The following is a 22,598-nucleotide window of genomic DNA, read 5'->3' on the forward strand; positions in this document are numbered from 1 at the left end:
GTTGGCATCGCGGGCAATGTCGGCCTACATACTACAGATGCACACAGATATATATATAGATCGTTGGCATCGCGGGCAGTGTTGGCCTGTACTAGGGACAGTACATCGTTGTGCGTTGGCTCTCCAACGATAAGGTAACGCAGTGTCCGGTATTCTGCAGTTGTTCCCCAGTCTGCCAGCCAGCTCCAGTATAGCTTAGCAGTAACGTTTGATCGATCTCCCAGTAGGCCTACGGTAGCTACCATGCAGGTATTCGAGGAAATGTAAGACGCGGCGAGCCCCCGCACAATGGGCCAGAATGAGTTGGAAGCTGGTGCGCCAAAATTACATCCCGTGTCATATTTTGACTTAAACATTTTGATTATAGGTTTAGGGGTAATTTTGGGCGTAGAATCGACTGAACATAATTAATGCCGATGTGACGTCACCTTGATACCAAATTTTGATTGGCTAGACTACCTAAAAGGCTAAAACCTAGCTATATTACCCCAAAATTAAGATAATAATAACTATTGGCGAATGATACATCAAATGAAACTGCTAGTCTAATTTGCTTTATAATATAAACTTTTGCAACAACAACAAAATTAAGAAAATTTTGCCATTCGATGGTTGGTTATTGGTAATAAAAGATCAAATTTTTAAAACCCATTCTGCCGCATAATGTGATGCCTCAAATTTGTTTGCGATAAACGTGTTATGTTTGAAAATTGCTCTGCGCCATTCCAAGAATATTTTCTCTTGAGTCTTGCGCAACTTTTGAGTCCAAATTTTCGATGCTCGTGCATGCAGTTTTAAAATTAAGCAACATTTAGTAGTACATGTCAGCCCCTAATATGCTGAAATACGTGATTTAATTTTCTAAAGCGAAAAAATATGTAAGAAAATGTCTTTGGTACCATTTGTTTTTGAAGAAAAGTTGTGAGAAATGCCATGAAGAATATGTAGATCTACAGCAAAAATTAGCACTCTACAAGTACAAGCTTTAATTACTGAATTAGAACAGAATATGCTTTTATGAATAAATTAGCATATGATTAGTTCATATATGATATAAAATGAAGTATAGAACTACATATAAATATATATATTCAGACAATAGAAGTGATTTCAATCAATGATTCTTTTTTTTTTAAATCATTCATGGTGAAAGTGGAGTAGGGGGCTATATAAGTGTTAAACTCTTTATAGACTACATTACAAGATCAACCTGATTTTATTGACATGATTTCAATTGTTTTTAGTAGATTTTGGCATTCGATTTTGAGTTAAGAAAATGAAACTGCCACAAATAAAAATTTGTTAATCATTTGTACACGTTTCAATAGAAGCGATTTAAATCTATGATTTTTTGAAGAAAATTAAATCGTTATTTAAATCACGATTTAAATCAGCCTACCCTGTGGTGCGTCCCTTAGTAATGTGGGGATCATTTTTGTATTCACTGGAGTGCTCAAAGACCTGAATTTTGGGCATATTTTTGTGCAGGCCCTCTTTTGGTGGAAAGTAAAATTTCAAGAAAATTGTCATATATCTCTATTTTTAATTAAAAATATATATATATAGAAAAACTTCAATTTACTTTAGAACCAAGTTATATCATGAATAGTTGCATTGGAAACTGACAGTGTCAAAAATCTAGCATTTGTCCCCCAAACAAGAGAAAATAAGCCAAACATTGCCAACCTTATTCCCGACACAGGGAATAGTAACAGAGAACACTTGAGGTGAAATCATAACTTTGTTCACTGAATGAGTGAAATAGACCAAAGATACCTTAATTTTCTTGATTTTACATCAATCTATATATATATATTTTTTTATGTATCTATTATTTTCCAAGGAGGGGGTTTGACCGTGAAATTTGACAAGCCAAAAAAGGGGGAAAAGGGCTTCACTACAAAATAAAGGTTATTGGTACCGAGAGCTTTTACAAGCAAAAAAAAGAAAAGAAAAGAAGAGGGTTTCACTACCGAATGAAGGTTATATTGGTACAATTTCTTTTTTTACAAGCAAAAAAAAAATGGGTTCACTATCAAATGAAGGTAATTTTGGGTTGGCTTTAATATGTAGGTCATTATTTTTTCTTACTTGACAGCACAAGGGGGGGGGGGAACCCCCTAAACACCCCCCCCCCCCCTCCTTAGATCCACCACTGGTAGATAATTGTATTAATTATTCTTATTTAAAAAAATGCACCTAGTAAAGACTAAAATCAACATAATGGATTTGTTCACAGAGAATTGTTATTCATTTACCTCCCTGAATCTCATTGAGTCTGGTCAAAGGTTAATACTAATAATCAACAACAGAATTATGCAAAACGAAACTGTCACACAGTATTAGAGAACTGTGTTGAATAGGTCTTCGGTACCCAGGACCAAAATCCAGTTAAAACCAATTAGGGCAAAACCAATTGAAACCAGTTGGCCAACTGGTTTCAATAGGGAAATTGGAACAACTGGTTCCAATTGAAAACCAGTTGCCAATTGGTTCCAGTTAAAAACCAATTGAAAACCAGTTGCCAATTGGTTCCAGTTAAAACCAATTGGGCAACTGGAACCAGTTGGCAATTGTTGTCAATTGGTTCCAGTTGTTCCAATTTCCCTATTAAAACCAATTGAATCCAATTGGAGGCAACTGGTTTCAATTGGTTCCAGTTGAAACCAATTGGAGGCAACTGGTTTCAACTGGAACCAGTTGAAACCAATTGGTTTCCAACTGGATCCAATTGGACCTTCCAGTTGGAACGAACTTAATTAGTTACAAATTAATTAGCATTTGCAGTAACTATTTCTCATGCCAACACAGAAGCAGTGTTATATGTCTATTAATACCAATGTAAAGGGCATTGATAAAATACAGACTTTCATGTATATATATTTATATGGAAGATCTTCAAATATATGTACTTTTATTTGATGTAATTTGGTAACAGTTAGTGGTGTACTAATTATCCTTTAATCTGTTTTAATTATAATCTATAACATTTATGAACATGGTTTTCACTGCTAAGTATTCTAAATACTAATCTTTAAAAAGTGTGGTGCTTGAAATTGTAAAGAATTAAATAGATACATTGTTAATGATGATTAATCTCATAAAACATTAATATGTGCACACTGGCAAATAATATGCAAATTAACTGGTTTCAATTGGATCCAGTTGGGTAACTGGAAAATTTCCAATTGGAAACCAATTGGAAATAATTTCCAGTTACCCAACTGGTTCCAATTAGAATTCATTTCCAGTTACCCATCTTTCCAGTTAGAAGTCATCTCAGTTACCCAATTGGTACCAGTTAGGATTTCCAGTTACACAGCTGAATGGTTCAAGTTAGGATTTCCAGTTACCCAACTGGTTCCAGTTAGAAATCATTTCCAGTTGGAAGTCATTTCCAGTTACCCAACTGGTTCCAGTTAGGATTTCCAGTTGCCCAACTGGTTCCAGTTAGAAATCATTTCCAATTGGAAGTCATTTCCAGTTACCCAACTGGTTCCAGTTAGGATTTCCAGTTGCCCAACTGGTTCCAGTTGGGATTTCCAGTTACTCAACTGGTTCCAGTAAGAAATCATTTCCAATTGGAAGTCATTTCCAGTTACCCAACTGGTTCCAGTTAGGATTTCCAGTTGCCCAACTGGTTCCAGTTGGGATTTCCAGTTACTCAACTGGTTCCAGTTAGAAATCATTTCCAGTTGGAAGTCATTTCCAGTTACCCAACTGGTTCCAGTTAGGATTTCCAGTTGCCCAACTGGTTCCAGTTAGAAATCATTTCCAATTGGAAGTCATTTCCAGTTACCCAACTGGTTCCAGTTAGGATTTCCAGTTGCCCAACTGGTTCCAGTTGGGATTTCCAGTTACTCAACTGGTTCCAGTAAGAAATCATTTCCAATTGGAAGTCATTTCCAGTTACCCAACTGGTTCCAGTTAGGATTTCCAGTTGCCCAACTGGTTCCAGTTGGGATTTCCAGTTACTCAACTGGTTCCAGTTAGAAATCATTCCCAATTGGAAGTCATTTCCAGTTACCCAACTGGTTCCAGTTAGGATTTCCAGTTGCCCAACTGGTTTCAATTGGTTTCAACTGGAAATTGTTAAATTCCAGTTAAAACCAATTGAAACCAGTTGAAACCAATTGAAACCAATTGAAACCAGTTGGAAATCCAACTGGTTTCAATTGGATTTTGGTCCTGGGTAGGATGCAAATGCTTGTGTAATTAGTTTGTCTTGTGTGTGCTTGTACAATTGCACTTGACCAGAATATTCTGTAGGTAGTACAATGTTTTCCATTTAATTGAAAATAGATATCATTTGATTTAGAAAGAACACAGAATTTTATAGAATTTCATGGTAAACATAATTTTTGAGGCCCCAAAAATACAGTTCTAATTCATCACAAGTGGAACGCCTCCGGCAGTCTGGCCTTCATTGCACGATTTGATATAGCAGCAGTATACCCAGTTGTTGTGTGTCCGGACGATAAATTTTTTTGGAAAAATTTACAAGCGAAGTTTCATCAATTTTTAATGCAAAATGTTAGGAAATATTATAGAGATCAAAATAGAAGAGGATTACAACTATTGAATTCATGTTTTTAGTGTAATCCAAAGACAAAAAAGAAGGCTTCAAAAATGTAAAGTGTCCAGACACCCGACCCCCCATCCTACTCACTTTGAAAACAACTATTGAATAATTATTCACAAAAGAAAACATTCATATGGCAATAAAATACTATAGGCCTATTCATTGACCAAAAATGAGCTTTGACCTTGATCGTATCACCTAAGACTTGTGCAAAACAATCATTCATACTCGATTAACCTTATGTCTATGTTTCTTGAACTAGATCCATAATCCATAGAGTTAATCAATTGCAAATTCGCAATTAGTAACAAGCCTTATGTTTGATTTTTAGACCTGGGTCAGTATTCAATTCAATACTTAAGCCAGAATTTTAAGTAGTTTACTCAGTATTTGGCTTAAGTAGTTATTCAACTTTGGTATTCAATAGAATTTTTTGGCTAAGTATTTTGCTTAAAATGTTAGCCAACGACCAGACTTAAGTCTGGCTTGCGTGCAGTTTTCAAATGGGATACGTGCAGTCATTACATCCTGCGCTCAGATTAGATACATACTGTACATTGCACGTTATTTGACTAACACTTTATGAGGTCACAATTGTTAGTAGTAAGTGTTTTACTTAAATTTGGCTGATAAAGTAAATTACTAAAGATGTGATCTGAATACGAGTTTAGCCAAGTAAAATGCTGAGTAAAATTTACAAAATAAATACTTTCAATTGAATACTGGCCCTGAAATTGACTTTCAAAAACACTTCCTGAGAAATCCATTTTAGTTATTAAATTATGTTAATTTGATTAATTTTGATATCAATTCCATTTCAGCTTGATTAACGATCACCATGATTGACCTACTTGGAGGTGGAGAGACCAGCTTTGGTCAGCTGAATGCCTTGACCATCACAGCAACCCTTGGAGTGGTCACTGCTACTCTGGCCCTGTGGACCATGATGAGACCAAAGGGGTTCCCACCTGGTCCCAGGGGTCTACCTATTGTTGGCAGCATATTCAGTGAGTCTAGCTCTGATGTTTTTCTCATAAAATAATAATAATAATGATAATAACAATAATGATAATAACAAGAATAATAATGAAAATTATAATTATGATAATTTATTATAAAGACTGATTTATTATTAAAGCGAATAATTAATAAAACATCTCACAATGCACTATTTCAGAATAATATTCAAAGGGCAATCTGTCTTTGTGTATTTTTGTTTGGGTTTTATAACTTAGAAAAGCTATCTACATGTATGGCCTAACTACCGTTAGTAGTGTCATAAGAAACTTTCTAGAAATCATTCAACATCTGTATTGTATTTATAGAGTGTAACTCTTTAATAGTGCACCCTACACAGTAAATTACAACATACAGGATGCTTTGCCTAGTGTCAAATCTTTAGGGGCAACAGATTTATGTTTGTTTGACTCAAACTCAGCGCACACTATGCAACATGAATTTCGCCAAGATCCGATTGTATAAAATTGCAGAGTGTATGTCAACCTGCAACACGCTGCCACTGCGATCCAATTTGTTGCAGAAGAATCACAGACAAAATCTCAGAGATATGACATGTCTTATCTTCCTGTGATTCTTCTGTGATTTTGATAATTTGAGCCAATAATTTTTGTCCTAGATGATGACGTCACAACCAATTTTCTGCGCTGCTGCAGCGCAGTAAGAAAGGAGGTGCCATAGAGATGCAGCGCGTTGAAGAGCTGTTGCATTGTATGTGCTGGCCTTTATGCGATTTCACCGAGATGGGATTTGCAACTTGATGCAGTCGGATCTCAGTGCAGTCGCATCACAAAGTTTGCGCTTGGCTGTAGGAGATATTTGAGGAGGGATTGTTGAATGGACAAGAGAGAATGAATTTTAATATATGAATGACTATAAAGTGCATGTATATTGAATTATAACTCCTTTTCATTGCATGGTAAAGGAATATATTTCATTTACATAGCAAGGGCCCATTGTGGTTTGGGTGGTTCTAAGTCTCATTTTTCAAACAGAGAGTCATTTGTTTGAATCCCAGCCATGGCAGGCTTTCTTTTTCAACAAGAAATTATTCTGAAGGAAGCAGCTGCTTGAGCGAAAATGCAATAACAATAGTTGTGCAGACTTTCGCTTTGTATCATCTGGGAAAAGTGCTACAGGTATATAATTCCAGTTTTTTTATTGAAATAATGGCTTTTTTGTCTTGTGATATTCATTATGTTTTCTTGCAAGGCTACTTCTCAAGAAGTGTTGTTACTCTGAATTTTAACTTGAAATTTGTCCAGGTATGAATGATTCCCCTGAGGTAATCTTTGACAAGTGGTCCAAGAAGTATGGCGATATCTTTGGTGTAAAGATCGGGGAAAGATGGATGGTGGTTCTTAACGGTCAAGCTTTGATCAAAGAAGCCATCATCAAACAAGGTGTAGACTTTGCCGATCGTCCCGATTTCTATTCTAGTAAGTGCAATAAAACATTTTTTCAAGTGTGATGCAACAATATTCAGAGGCATTTGTTGTATTGTTTCGACCGAGTGAGAACGATGCTCCACTTACTGTACATGTATTCCCATGAATGCATATTATAATCTTCAGATCATTTTGTTTCTGTTATGGTACCTAGGAACTCAACTGGACAGCTTTTTTTTTACTAGAAAAATGCCAAGCTGGAATATGACCAAATACATAGGAAACATTTTCTGTCTAAGTTAATCAGTCATAGTGGCTGAGCTTACAGATGACAGATATTTACTCTCGGGTCTTTTATCAAGTGGAGACAATGGCAGAGTGGGACTTCAAACCCAAAACCTTACGATTATGAGTCCAATGCTCTAACTATTAGACCACATGACCTGTGTAAATGATGGGAATGAGCTTTCAATGGTTATTTGATCTAGGACTTCATTTGTCCTCTCTCATGAAAAAATATAGATTTTTCAATGTTTAAATCTTAAATCAAAATTAGTCATTACTGTTTATCCTTCTAATGTCTTACTCGTGTTTTATTGTATTGCATTTTTTTTAAATGATATTTCAGCTATTTGCTTTTATTTTTTCTTTCTTTCTTGTGAATTTCAAATTTTAGTGAAAATTTTCACGGAAGGATTCAAGGACATCGCATTCAGTCCATACAGTGAGACCTGGAAACTTCATCGCAAGTTGGCTCATACTGCTCTCAGGTAATGCTTCTTAGACATTTAGGCCATCCATGGGTATTCTGAGGTTTGGTTTAACTTTAGCCATGGTCTAAGTGTTAGAATTACGTGAAGCTGAAAATTTCATTGGGTAGACCAAAACAACATGGCGGAGCACTGCAGAGGAGAGAAACATCAGAATTAGGCACGTCTTTCAATGGTCTTTTAGAGATCTTGTATGCAACAAGTGATCTTTCAGAATTCTTTCCATGGACTTTTCCTGGTCTTCCAATGATCTCTCACGAGTCTTACAGTGATCTCCATAAAAATCTTGAGAGACTGTCGAAAGATCGTGGAAAGACTAATACTGAAAGTTCATCGAAAGACCGCTGAAAGACTGATGAAAGACCGTTTTGAACCGTTCAAAAAGTTTTGGGACTCACGAGGACCATGAAGACCATTGAAAGATCCATCAGGAATCGTGAAAGACCTCGGAGATCTTTGAAAGACCCTTGAAAGATCAAGCAAGTTTCATGGTCTTACAGCAGTCTTTCAGAGGTCTTGCTCTCTGTGGAATGGGGGCTTTAGAGACCAACAATAATGGAAACAAAGCATGGATGCCTTATGTGCCAAGCAGCCAAAGAGAACAAAATAATGAGGATACTCCAGTCCTAAAATATCAAAATTGCATATGTTATATGGATCATATCTATAATTGGCTCTTTGCTCTTGTTTTAATGATGAAGAGAATAATTTCACTTATTATCCCAAGTCAGTTTTGAATGATTTGAGTGTCAAATATGCTGATAAATTGAACTTGTACTATTTATTAGACTTTTTTTCATGAAATATGTTACTGTAACTAGATCTTCAATTAATACTCACATTCTTTTCTACTTTCCCTTTACTCAGGCACTTTGCAACTGGCAAACCACTGCAGGATTTGATCTCGAGTGTCTATCCAAAGATTGAAAAGTATCTTGCCGAGAAGGAAGGCAAACCGGTCGACCCTAAGCTCCTCCTCACTCTTCTCATGTACAATGTCCTTACACAGATGTGTTTTGGACAAAGGTCAGTAATATATACAACAAGGAGGGGAAGGATGCGGGGGAAAGGGAGAGGGGTACTTTGGAGTATTGTGGCCCAGGGAATCTCCGATCTTTGAAACAGGGTTGTGGGTTTGAATCTAAGCCGAGGCATAAATTCCTTCAGCAAGAAATTGATTGTGCTGCACTCAACCCAGGTAAGGTAAATTGGTACCTGGCATGAATTTTTATTCCCGGTAGTACGCGCAACAGCTGCTCTGCTATTAATCAGAGTAATTATGCTACATTATTGTAAAGCCCTGATAAAGGGTTAAGTGCTCTAGTGCTATATACGCTAGTATAATTAGTATACTTAGTAGTAGTATTGTTCAACTGAAATGTCATACCTGTGAATCTGACTGATGGTATATCATGGGAAATAACATAATAGATTTGTTGCTATGGAGTTAGTCTCACCAGTTTGATTGTAGCAGAAGAGAACAACTGTACAACAAAAATATATAGTGTGGAAAGCCAACTTTAATTATAATATTTTTCTAGTTTAGAGGCCAGGCGTAATTTTTACATTTATTTTTCATTCAATCATATCATTTACTCTAATCATTTTCTATTTCAGTAAAGAGTTAGAAGACCCTACGATCGTGGCATGGAAGGATATGAATGATGATATTAATGAAGGAGTCGGACTGGGTTTAGCAGCTGACTTCTTCTCGTGGGCACGGTACGTACCTACAAGTGGCCCAAAGATGATCAAGGATACGACCGATAAACTTCTTGGCTACCTGCGCTCAATGGTCAATGAATCTAGGAAACAGTATGATCCAGGTAACTACATGCTGCAGTTATACCTTGGGAGTGTTTCACAAAGATTTAAGCACGACTTAGAGTCACACTTAAATGTCTAGTTGCATGTGATATAAAAGGCATGACCTCATTGGGCAGATCATGCAAAGAGGACGCGCACTACTGCGTATTGATCAATAAGGTTACGTGGTGCATATCGTGGATGTTTCATTAAAGGGGAATCCAGCCTTTGCCATAAAATGTTGTGTTGGGAAGGAGAAAAATAAATTAAACAGAATGGCGAAAGTTTGAAAGAAATCGGACAAGGGATAAGAAAGTTATAGATGCTTTTAAATTGAGATCACTAATAGTATGTAGATTTCAAATTGGCAACTGGGTAAGTAAATTATGACAAGGGGCAAGGACAACTTTCCCATAGGCCATGTAACTTATTATCAGGGATTTGTGGTTTTCTCCTAAGTACCCATTCCCCTGGGGCAGTAATCTAAATATAATCCAGGTATATTGTTTGATGTCCTCATGATGAAAGAAAAATATAATTTGAAATAAAACTTTTGGGAAAAATGACATTTTAGCCACAATATGTATTGGAGTACATGGAAGAGTAGTCCTTGCCTTACATCACTATGACATCCCATATGCGGCCAATTTGAAGTCTCCATGGGTATAGTGATTACCAATATTTACAACTTTTAAAAAATAATAACTTTCTTGTTGTTTGTCCAATATTGTTCAAACTTTCACCTATCAACTTGTCTGATTTTTCTTTTACTTATAAAAACAAGTTTTTATTTGGGTTGGATTCCCCTTTAAGCTGTTCATAAAGTACCAACATCTTTAAGAACGACTCGCGATCTTTCCGGTATAGGATGTATACACCAAATTTTCACTAATGTTGATTTAGCACCTAAGAAAGTATCAGCAGTCATTCATAAAATCGCTTGTATCTTACGAACAGTTATATGAAACACCTACCTGCTTCAGCAACCAGGAATTCATTGACCCATCCTATGATACCATCTTGGATCTGTACTTCATCTTGTTTTTTTTTTACAAAGTCCTGCCTGATGCCCATTCACCTTAACCTGGGTTTCGTGTGGCAAAATGTGGATCAATTTCTTGCTGGAAAAAAAAACATGCCATGCCTGGGATGGAAAGGTGATAGTAAGAAACACTAGGCCGTGACATGCGCACACCAAATAATTGCTAAACTTCAGACTTGGAGAGATGATGATCCAGGTAGATTTAGGCTCCCATGGTCAATAGTCAAAGTTCACAGGGGTCATTATTTGAAAACCCAAGGGCCTGTATTTTGAAGTCAGGTTCAACTTAGACCATGGTCTAACTCTGTGCTAAAATTATGGGAAGCCAAAATGTCGAAATTCTCCTTACATTGTACATGTATATTCCTTATATTTTACTGTGCTCTTTCCTAACTTGTGAACGGTGAAGAAAGCTATCGTTTTGATCCTTTAAAAACAGTATAGAATGATTTCAGAGTGGACCGACACATTGAAATTCTAGTGGTAGAGATTTATGCTACTCTTGGCTGTCCATATTAAAACCACAACTTTAAACCAGACTTCAGAATATGGGCCTAGAAGTTATAGTATATATTTCTTGTCTGGCAATGGAAGATATAGAAACTCAACTGCTTGCAGTCGAGGATTAATTTTTTTTTTTTAATGCTAATACAGAGAACATCAATGATTTCTACAGTCTGCTTCTCAAAGCCCAGGATGATGCAAGGAAAGAAGGAGAAAATGTAGATAAAATGACAGATACCCACATCTTCCAGACGATTTCAGATATTTTTGGAGGTATGTTAAATTTTGTTTTGCGATTTAGCCACTGGAATATCAAAAGTATATGTGACACTAATATATTGAGCATTTTTCCTATCCAATCCCACATACATTACAAAATACTTTTCTTAGCCTACCAATTGGGAATAGAAATGAATCTCATCATCTGGACTTACTGTTTTGAAACAGAGAGAACAGTTTCATGTCCGATCTGGGATGCTTCTTCAGCTCATCGGAATCCAGAAAATTCCTCGACGTCTCAAAGACAATAACATTGATTGTGTGTTGGCACCAAGCGGCAATGACGATTACCCACCAGTTCAGCCAAACTGAAGAAGCGACCTGGATTGGATGTGAAACTCTGTTGCAATAACAGAAAGTCCAGATGATCAGATTTATTTCTATTCATAATTAGTCTTTCTTCCTGGATGAATCATAACATACATCAGTTTAGCCTACCAATCAGTTTGCTCCATTGTGTCTCGATGAAATGTTAATACCCTATAAATCGGAAAGAATGCTTCGTTCAAGTAATAAATCACAAGTCCCACATACAACAAAGTCATATGGGGAGAGATCAGTTTTAATGTGCAGCTGCTGTTTTATGGAATAACCTGTCGTAAAATCTTAGGAATATAACAACATACGAAAAGTTTAGAAAGAGTTTTGAAACACATTTGTTTAGCATTTTGTAGACAATTATGAACCCAGTTGCTCTCCTCTCCATCTCCACTTGTAAGAAGCACTTAGAGACATGCAATTTTGCCTATGTATTTTGCGCTATTCAAAAGCGTTTCATTATTATTATTCTGCTTTGGCCTTCTAACTATGCCTATTTACTTGTTAAGTTTGGGTTTGTTATGCTATTTGCCGGGCCTGGGTAAAACTTCAAGATTATAACAAGCACTGTCGGAGTCATAGATTATTAAAAAAATACAGATACTAGCTTTGATGATGAATGTTATTCTATCATTTCCTACAATGATATAAAATGTACATCTGCATTCACATCTACATGTTCATGAATATGTATTTCCATATTCTATTACCGTTAGCTGGAATTCAAACCACTGTCGAGACTCTGTATTGGGCTTTGGCTTTGCTGGCGACCTACCCAGAAATCCAGGCAAAGGTCAAGACCGAGGTCAATGACGTCATCGGCCGTAATCGTCTTCCTACCATCAATGACCGCGGGAAGCTACCCTACACTGAGGCGACCCTCTACGAGGTGATGCGGTATAGCAGTATCGCCCCCACAGCCGTGCCTCGTGCTACTACTCGAGATACGAAGTTAGGTGATTATATGAGTAGTAGTAGTATTTATTTTTTCCGATCCAGAATACATAAAAAAGACAAATACATACATATATAAGAGTGAGAGAAACAACAAAATGGAATCGGCTGGATAACCCATATTCAGCTATGCCAGGCACGACACTGCTGGTCTTCCATGGGGTCCAGAAAAGAAGCTAATTAGAAGTGTTGTATTTACAAACAAACAAATAAATAAAAGGATATGAGTGTACACGAGTAATCTATATAATCTAAATGATAAAAGACATGATCATAACTACGCTAGCAATGTAATAAAAATGTGATTGTTAATAGTATATGATTACACATAATTAATATAAATAAACAAAAATCAGATGAGAGAAAGAGAGTGAAAAAAAGGGGGGACAACCCCGACACCCCCCCGGACAGTTGAAAATTAAAGTTGAAAATGATATAAGGTGAGACGTTGCGTCTAATGTCATAAGGTGATTTTTGAAAGCATGTAAATTTGTTGCAGATCGGACACAAGCAGGAAGATTATTATATAAGCTGGCGCCTCTATATTCAAAAGTTCTTTTCAAGAATTCAGTATTAGGTTTAAGAGTGCATAACTTGTCTCCAAAGCGTAAGTTATACTCGTGAGTAGATGTTTTGAAACAGTCTGAAATGTAAATCGGGGTCATTTTATTTAGTGATTTAAACATATAAATTAGCAACCGTTTGTTTCTTCTGGTATTAAGGGTGTTCCAATCAAGGGCATTGTGGATTTCAGAATTGGATGTGTGAGATGAAGGATTTATATATAAAATTAAACGACCAGCACGGTTTTGGAGTTTTTGAAGTCTTTCCGTTAGGTATTTACTGGCCGATCCATAAATAATATCTCCATAATCAAAGTGAGGAAGAATTTACATGCTTTCAAAAATCACCTTTGATTGAATCCGATGACCGGGGTAATAATATATCTGTAAAGCGCTTAGACACGTCGTTCCGATGTATTAAGCGCTATATAAAAAGCGGATTATTATTATAATAGTTTTGTAAATGAGTTTGAGAACAGTTCTGTTTAGAAAGCTTCTTAACCTACCAAGGAAATCCGACCATTTGACCTATCTTTTTTATCATTTTATCAATGTGAGTATTCCATTTGATTTGGTCGTCACAAATTACAACAGTGTCTTAATTGAGTTCTTAAGGAATTCTGCAGAGATTTCCCTTCAATACTAGAAAGAAGGCTGTAACCAATAGAGGATTTTATTGCTGATCATATATGGCAGACATCTTGTAAAAGATGCCATTGTGTGGTATGTGGCTTCATCTCCTGAGGCTCATTTCAGGTACATGTGTACATGCCCGGTCAAGTGCACGTGTACTGAATTCCAAGATCGTGTACGAGGTAGCATATGCATAAAACTTGTGTGGGAGTTGTAAACAAGTGAATGAGCTCTTAGCCTCACATAAATTCTAAGTTCTCAGACACTCGACTTTCATATCCACCCTTGAAGTTCTCTATTTGTTTAAGAAGCCACTGCGCTCTCAAGTAACCACTTAGTGCATAATTCCCTGGTGAAACAGTTGAGATGATCAGCGTAAATTTCCCTCCTCAAGTTTGGCCACACACTCACTCGCATTCATGCTACCGCTCACATCAACACGTGTTCGTCTAAGGTTCAAAGTTAGTTGACCTGAAGATGTCTGATAAATTTTCTGATGTCACTGTGTTGACCTCTCTCCCCCTCTTATCTAACGTCCCTCAAACTAATATCTCCACGTTTTTAAAACTCTCCTGTTTTCTGCCACCTCTCATTCTTTCTTTATCTCCACATTCCCGTTATTTCCCCTCTCTCTTTCCAATCTCCCCCTCAACCCCTCTCTCTCTCTCTCTCTTACCTCAAACAATCAACATTCTTTTATTGGTTCATTCACTCAATCACACCACGTGGTCAAAATGCAGATTGGGGAGTTTTTAATAAAGAGTTTTTTTCGGTGATTTTGTTAGTTTGTTTACAGAGAGATGTTAAAAGCTATTGCAGCTTATGACACTGCCATGGCCAGCGCACAGCATGCGTGTATATTGCGGTCACGCGAGGATTTGGAGGAGCTGTAGTGATAACAAACACTGAAATTACAAAGCAATTAAGTTATCATTTTACGTTACATAACTGGCTCTTGGTGTTTACAAAGTGTACACGACCGAAAAACATGCCGTGTACATGTGCATCATATATGGACTTTGAAAACGGCCCTGCTTCTCATTCTCTTTTAAAGAAAAGAAAACAATAACCTCACTGCCAATCCTTGCAGGAATATATCATTTATTCAATATTCACATTGGCTGCACTTGACCCAGCTAAGGTGAATGGTTACTCACCTTAGCATTATGAGGCGAGAATATATAGTTGCCTTTTCAATGGCACACCATATATTACCCCAGCTTTAGTTCCACCTGCTAAGGGCACTTGGTGGATTCAAGGAATCGATCCTACCCATTCACCTCACCTGGGTTGAGTGCAGCACAATATGGATAAATTTCTTTGGGAAGGAAAATGTGCCATAGCTGGGATTTGAACCCAATTCCCTCTGATTGAAAGAAGAGTCATAACCATTAGACCACGACTTGATAGGATGCATACCAAGAATGCTTTAGCATCTCAATGGCGAGGATGTCAAATACAACCGAATTAATAAATGATTGAAAAGTATGAAGCACAGTAGAGTATATGCATAGAGTAGCTGCCCTATAGTAATGGATCTTGCCTGGTTGGGATGCTCTCCAGCAAGTGGAGATGGTGCACCTAATGTTTGGAACAGTGAAGGATCCTATGACCAGGGTAATAATAGTTGCATGTAGAGTGCTTAGAACCACAAAGTATAAAGCACTATATAAATGGAACTATTATCATTATTGTTGTTATTTTTATTATAATTATTATTTTTCCATTATTTGCTATTGGTATCATATTCCCAATATTCATGAGATGAAACTTGAAAAAAAACTTAACTTATTACTGATGGTCATACCTTTCACATAGTTGTTTTTCTAAATGTTTTTTACCATACTGCTCATGTTTGTACTCCAATGTTCCTACTTCAATTGACTGTCTTCTCTGTTGTTTTGTAGGCGGCTATTCCATCCCCAAGGGCACAATGGTGATGATCAATACCTACTCTATGCACTTTGACCCACAGGAATGGGACCAACCAGACAAGTTTCTCCCAGGTAAAGAAATGAACTTGTAGGAGTGTATTTCATCTTGATTGATTTAATAAGACATGAGTAGAATTGTGTATCCCACTGCTGCCACCATAAAGCAGCAGACGCTGTAAATTGGCACCGACTCCTTGCACTATGACCCTCAGTGAATGGGACTAACGTTATAAGTTTCTCTTTTAAAGAAATTAAGTTGTAGGAGTGTATTTCATCTTGATTAAATGAATTAGAAATGAGTAGAATTGTGTATCCCACCGCTACCACCATAAAAGGGGCAGTTATTTTGATAGGGACCTATTCTATGCACTTTGACCACCAAGAATGGGACCAACCAGACAAGTTTCCCATACAACATACGTTGACATAGACGACTGGTACGAGATGACGTACCATTTTTGGCCTGCCATATGCGTCAGGTCCTCACCCACGTCGACTATCAGAATTGAGAACCTCGCCATCTCCGTTTTACAGTTCCCCTCAATTATAGTCGACTTGCACGTGAGTGACGTCATTTCAGCTGCTCAAGCTCAGCATGAAGATCAGTTGCAAAAGTTCCTTTCCCTTATGAAACGCTGTTTTCAGTGATTTTTCACAAAATTAACATAAGTTGTATGATGCATTATGTTTATCATGTATGAAATTGTTTTCTAAACTCCAAAATATATCTCGCTTTCTCTCTCCTAACTCACATAAAAAGAAGCCAAGCAAGTGAAAGAGCAAGTGTGCACGAGTTGCACCTTCGCATCACCCGACCAGGTCGCGACATGATGGTACACCAGATCTTCCGGGTTGGGCAGCGTGTCATGACCCGCTAGTTATCATGCTGTTTCATGTGGACGTATGCACACATACAATCCAGTGAAATCTAACATATTTGTATCTTTAGTGAAGAAGTGCAGACGACATTGACTCGAATTATCAGACGACTGCTACGCCATTCTCGTTGACTGCTCCTAAAAACTCTTTTTAGGAGTTTATTCCATCTTGAGTGAATGAATTAGAAATGAGAAGGATTGTGTATCCCACCGCTGCCACCATTAAGGGGGCAGTTATTTTGATAAAGACCTACTTAATGCATTTTGACTCTCAGGAATGGGCCAACCTTACAAGCTTATCCCTAGTAAAGGAATTAACTTGTGAGGAGTGTACCTCATCTTGCTTGAGGTAATTATAATTAAGTGTTAACTCTTATCCCACTGCTGCCACCATAAAGCAGCAGATGTTGTGATGAGCACCTATTCCTTGCACTATGACCCTCAAGAATGGGACAGACCAGACAAGTTTCTCTGAGGTGAAAACTTGATTCTCGTAGCATAACCTAGAAGTTGGCAGATCCCTCAGCTGCCAGATAAATCAAAAGTTGTTGTAATGAATACCTACTCCTTTTCTTCCTAAATTTTCTTTTAAACCTGCAGATCACTTCTTGGACACAAGTGGCACTGTCCGTGATCACCCTCCAAGCTATCTACCCTTTGGAGCAGGACGTCGTGGTTGTCTCGGTGAAGCCGTAGCCAAGGCTGATCTCTTTCTGATCTTCACATGGTTCATGCAGAACTATACCTTTAGCAGGGTTCCTGGAAAGGAGTCCGAAGACATCTTAAAGATGATTCCTCAGACCGCCGCCGGAAGACTTTTGCGCCCCTATGAGGTCATGATCCAGAAACATGACCAGTAGATCCCAGGGCTGGCCCATAATCCAGCATTATGAACCAAGATTATTGTGGTACTCTCAATTCCTTTTGAAATCTTCATGGTTATTCTTTTCTATGATAATGATGATGATATGAATAATGATAATCAAGTGGATGGTTGTGGTGATAGTGATGATGACTATAATTTTTATGATATGATTATGATTGAATACAGCACAAATTATTTACGTGATAGTGCAAGCTATACTTATCTATATATGTACTTAGTAAGTTTGAGACATGATGCCCTCCCCCCCCAAAAAAAAAAAAAAATAGATAAATAAATAAAATAAGGTGGATTCAGAAACTTTTTGCTTTTCTCCGTACCTTTCATTCAAATTAATTATACCAAAGTTCTCATTCCTCCATACTATTTAAGATTAATTTTGTGGTAACTGTGATTTTTACGGATTCTTTCAAAGTGACCACTAAAATGTTTATACCGTGTGTTAAAACTATTTTTTTTTGCTAATCGCCTAAGTATTCAGATTGTGATTAACATTGAGTAATGAGCTTTGGGGAGTGTTTCATGAAAGGACTTGTCGGATATTTTATCTGACAGTTATCGTAGTAATGGTGTTTTTTAGCCAATCAAATTCAAGGGTTTTTTCAGATATGACAACTTGTCACATGAAGGCATGTCAATGAAGTGCTCCCTTGTATGTAGCAAAGTAAGCGTAGTAGACCAGTCTGTTTTCATTCCGATCCAATCGTTTGACAGTTTGCTTTTCTGTCACTCTTGATTAATGTATTTTTCATTCTTCCACAAACTTATGCATGTCCACACGATCAGTACTTACTAGGTCTAAATATAACACGAAAAAACCCAAAATAGAAATTTTATGTTCATACCAGCTTTCTGATAGTGAAGTATTGGAGAACTACCTCAGTTTACTGGTAGTATGAATGTTTTCAAACTCACAAATGCAGCTGTTTGTGGTGACTCCCAGCACCATACCACGTCTTTCCCGAGTAGAAACCGTAATGGTTCAGTCTCTCTCCCTAGATTGGGAATGAACTTCCCCAGGTAGTTGATTGTACCAAGAAACATCTGGAGCTCTGTCTTGTTGCTTGGTGTTTCCATCAGTTGCACTGCTTTCACTTTCTCTGGGTTGGCCTTAACTCCCTCTGGTGTTAGCAGATGACCAATGTAGGTAACCTTGTTCACTCAAAATCAACATTGGATGCATTTAGTTTCACTCCTGAACACATTGAAAAATACCCTCAAAATGTTAGTCATGTTCCTCTTTAGTAACTCCCAGACCAATATATAATCCATGATGACTTTAACGCCCTCCAGTCCTTCCAGAATTTATTAATCTTTTGCTGGAAGTTTCCTGGCTCTGCGTTAATTCCAAACGACATTCCCGTGTATCTGTACCTGCCATATGGTGTATTGAACATGCATAGTTTATAGGTTTCCAATCTTTCCAGCATTTCATTAATCTTTTGTTGGAAGATTCCAGGTGCTGCGTTAATTCCAAACAACATTTCCATGTATCTGTACCTGCCATAAACATTCCCATGTATCTGTACCCGTCATAACGTGCATAGTTTAGAGGTCACAATGTTAAAAAACGTGTACGACCTCCAATCTTTCCAGCGTTTCATTCATCTTTCGTTGGGAGATTCCTGGTGCTGCCACTTTGGCGATTGGCATTCCTGCCACTACTTCAACCGCCTTCATAGGGTAAAGCTCCCACTTCATGGCATTGTTTAAATTCAATATATATCCTTACTTTCTTGACTTAGTTGCAATGACCATTGAATTACCCACTGTTTATACAGCATTTGTTTCACTATCTTGGCAAGGTTCTTCATGCGTTAACTTTAGGCTGTACCTTGACCTTCATGGAGAGCTACTGTAACTCGCCTCAGAGGGTCTATTACTGGTTGACCCTCAAGTCTTAAGTGAAAATGTTTCTCTTCTACACATCCCATTCCTTCAAAGACATATTTACCTAGCATCTCTGATTCTTAGGCTCCAACCTGCTTTCTCATGCCCCTACTCACTTTATTATTTTCAATTCAGAACTGGATTCACCTCCTAACACAGGCACAACGTTACAGTCCAGCACATAAAACTCACGCACATAGAATTTCTGTTTGTATCATTTTCCCACACTGTGCATTTGGGTTGAGTCTTTCCTCTGAATAGGTGAGAATCTTGTATCTGGGCATCTTTAGCTTGCTCCCATGTCTTCTTGCAGCTGATAGTTGAAGCACATTACACTCGGTACCTGATTCCATGTCCTCTGTCACCACTTGTCTGTTTTAGGCACACATTCACCGCCCATTCCTCCAATATTTTTTCCTTGTGCTCACTTAGTCTCACCATGTTCATATATATTTCCTGGCCAGACTGACACCTCAGCTTTGTGCAACTGCTTGTCTTTGTCACTGCTTTTGCGTACTTTGGCAAAATTATTCTGCTTCCTATGCTTGTTGTCCATCGCTGGACATTGCTTTTTTTTGTGACGTATCGCTCCATCCACAGCGACCACTTTGGGTTTTCTATCAAATGTCCTTTCCTTTATTTTCTCTCAGCAACACTCTACTTCATGTCCATGTGATGACTGCTTACAGCTCCAGGAGTCGGCTTCGTTATTTGTGACCTGCTAACTTTGGTTGCATGGCACACATCCATTCCTTTTTGCAGAGTGAGATTTGTCTCTTGCAGAAAATCTCACTCTTTGTGTTGTCGTCGTGAATTCCGACAACGGTCCAATCCTTTATGAGGCTGTCATGTAAGCCTTCAAACTCGCGTGTGTTCACTTTCGTTTTTAGGTCTGTCACGTACTGATCGATGCTCTCTTTCCTTCTTACTGAAACCTTGTATTAAACAAGTTCTTATATGTGGTGTTTTGTCTTCACAATTATGGTAGAAAGGTCTGGCTGGCTGTCACTCAAATTTTCACTTCAGGATTCAAATGCAAATGTTTAATAGATCTCCAAGGCATCCTGTTTAATTACATGTAGAAATGTACACATCTGCATCTTTGAGTCGATCTTGTCTAACCCACTAGAAGTGTGGTGCAACTCAAACATTTGTTTTCTAGCAGCTAGAAGGCATCCGGTATCTTCATACCATCCATGGCCGTAACATAAGTTTTCTCCTGACACCATGGATCTGAAATGTATATGTAGATGACACAGGGCAAGGGTTCATTCTAAAGGCTTGAAAGGTGCCATGATGCCCCCCCCTGTTTCATTTCATTTTGTGGAACACTCCTAGAATAGCGTAACATTTTTGCGCAACTTTTGTGACCTTATTTGCAACGCTATTTCAGAGATGTAATGCCGAAAATTACTCCATTGTTAGTGGGAGATTAAATGTAATAATGATTTCCATCCTAATTGGCTTGCTTATTCAATTAAGGATTAATTCTGGTTGTGAAATTGTTTGTAGTTGTTTAAGATATTTTGTTACAGGGTTTGAATCCAGCTGCCACTTATGTGGAAAAACGTAGTTATTATTAAAGTTGTGATAGTAGGTAGTTGTCTATCAACTGAAGTGTGCTCTATCTCCAGACATATTTCAATTGAAATGTATAGAAATATTTACAATACTTACCTTAACACTGCATTTCAAAAGATTGCAAATCAGGTTTTACAGACCTTTGATTTAGTTTTTTAAGTTGAAATTCAGGTGCTTCACACTTGCATTGGTAACATTTTGTCTTTTCTTTTTATGAAATTTGAGAAAATGGAAAAAAAAATTTGTTGTACAGTACCGATTATTTCTGGCTGGAGTTTCAAATTGTTATGTTTTCTGGTGACACTAGGCGCTGATTCAGCAGCAAAATGAAAATGAATAATCAATTGTTGTTCCTATGGTAAAAAAAAAAAAGGTCAAGCCTTACTTTCTATCATTTTGTTATTTTTAAGTTCTATTTTATGCTCTTTGTGAATAGAGATGAACTGACACTAATTTGTTTTCAAGGTGGTAGAATTACACCTGATTTTGTATGAAGCATTTAAATCAACCATATTTCTATCCACATCGCATACAACATAGTGCTTATCTCACCAACAAATTGTTTAAGATTTAAAGAGAGTAATAAGAAAGTGTTCTTTTGCCACTGAAATGTTAACTCAGAACTGCGCTTTCTTTTAAATGTTTGAGCTTTAAAATTTATCTTGTAATTGTCTAATTTTGCATTATTTACAAAGCAATTATTTCTTAAACCGAGTGTTATTTCAATAAGTTAAAAATTTGCAGAAATACCTGAAAACATGATTTGTTATCTTTTGGAATACAGTGTTTAATCTACATCACCCTTTCCACCTCGTCAATGGTAGGCCTACAGATATGGCAGCTCTGACGGCAGATGTTGCCGATGAAAGTGAGATCCCCGTTGTTTGTTGAATCTCCCATCATCGTCAGCAATCTACCAAGCTGAAAAACATCACTCGAGACCGAGATCAGATGATCATCGAGGGTGCACTCGGGCAATGTCGACATAGATTTCCTGTAAAATTTAAGAAAAGAAATTATTTTGACTCTTATTAATAGCATCTGATGGGTGTTGTACTGAAAAAAAAGTGAAACTGGCATCAGAATTATTGAATGATGATATTAATTATTTTAAACTATGCCAAACTACTTAAAAGGATTCAAATATTTGAAATTTCAAACATACCCTTCTTTGATATTTCTCCTTATCCTCGGTAGAAAAGGAGTAAGAGAAGGGTTCGGTTCGGGAACAAGCCAGCCCAAAGTCCACGATAACTGCCTGCCATCGACCGGATGGTGCCTTGCGAAACAGACAGTTGTCTTCCTTCAGGTCATTCATGAGGAATCCTTTCTCCTTTCTCATTGCCAAGGGACTTGGCAATGTCGAGAGCCAGACTGAACCTGTAAGAAATGAAAAGATGAATAATGAAACAAAGAAAGCCAAATGAAGATAAGAATAATAAAAATGTTCAAATAATTCATATCTACCTGTTCAAAGAATTCATCTTACTTACCATTCTTATTGACTCAGTACTAACTCTCTCATGCCACGGCTGAGTGTCCATGTCTCTCCCGTCGCCGTGTCCCGATGAACTCC

The 22,598-nt window shown here is 37.4% G+C and overlaps 1 protein-coding gene across 2 annotated transcripts; it reads left to right on the forward strand.

Moving 5' to 3' along the window:
* Positions 1–5,401: 5,401 nt before the first annotated feature.
* On the forward strand, positions 5,402–21,053 carry LOC129281258 (cytochrome P450 1A1-like). 2 transcript variants are annotated; one of them, XR_010296459.1, is made up of 10 exons: positions 5,402–5,589; positions 6,865–7,038; positions 7,664–7,757; positions 8,625–8,783; positions 9,375–9,583; positions 11,260–11,382; positions 12,423–12,662; positions 15,764–15,862; positions 17,269–18,995; positions 19,173–21,053. XR_010296459.1 is itself a non-coding variant. In XM_054917199.2 (9 exons), exons 1-9 carry the CDS (start codon positions 5,421–5,423, stop codon positions 17,526–17,528), a joined length of 1,527 nt encoding a protein of 508 aa, XP_054773174.2. In that variant the 5' UTR covers positions 5,402–5,420; the 3' UTR covers positions 17,529–21,053. The 2 variants fall into 2 exon arrangements, 1 of the variants encoding a protein (XP_054773174.2); XM_054917199.2 differs by having other exon boundaries at positions 17,269–21,053.
* Positions 21,054–22,598: the final 1,545 nt, after the last annotated feature.

Source organism: Lytechinus pictus, chromosome 18, assembly GCF_037042905.1.
Source record: "Lytechinus pictus isolate F3 Inbred chromosome 18, Lp3.0, whole genome shotgun sequence".
Classification (NCBI taxonomy): Eukaryota; Metazoa; Echinodermata; class Echinoidea; order Temnopleuroida; family Toxopneustidae; genus Lytechinus; species Lytechinus pictus.

Coding starts and splice junctions, on each gene's coding strand:
- LOC129281258 (XM_054917199.2), top strand. CDS start 5,421: ATGATTGACCTACTTGGAGGTGGAGAGACCAGCTTTGGTCAGCTGAAT. Junction 11,383..12,422: donor GATTTCAGATATTTTTGGAG/GTATGTTAAATT, acceptor TATTACCGTTAG/CTGGAATTCAAACCACTGTC. Junction 15,863..17,268: donor ACCAGACAAGTTTCTCCCAG/GTAAAGAAATGA, acceptor TTAAACCTGCAG/ATCACTTCTTGGACACAAGT.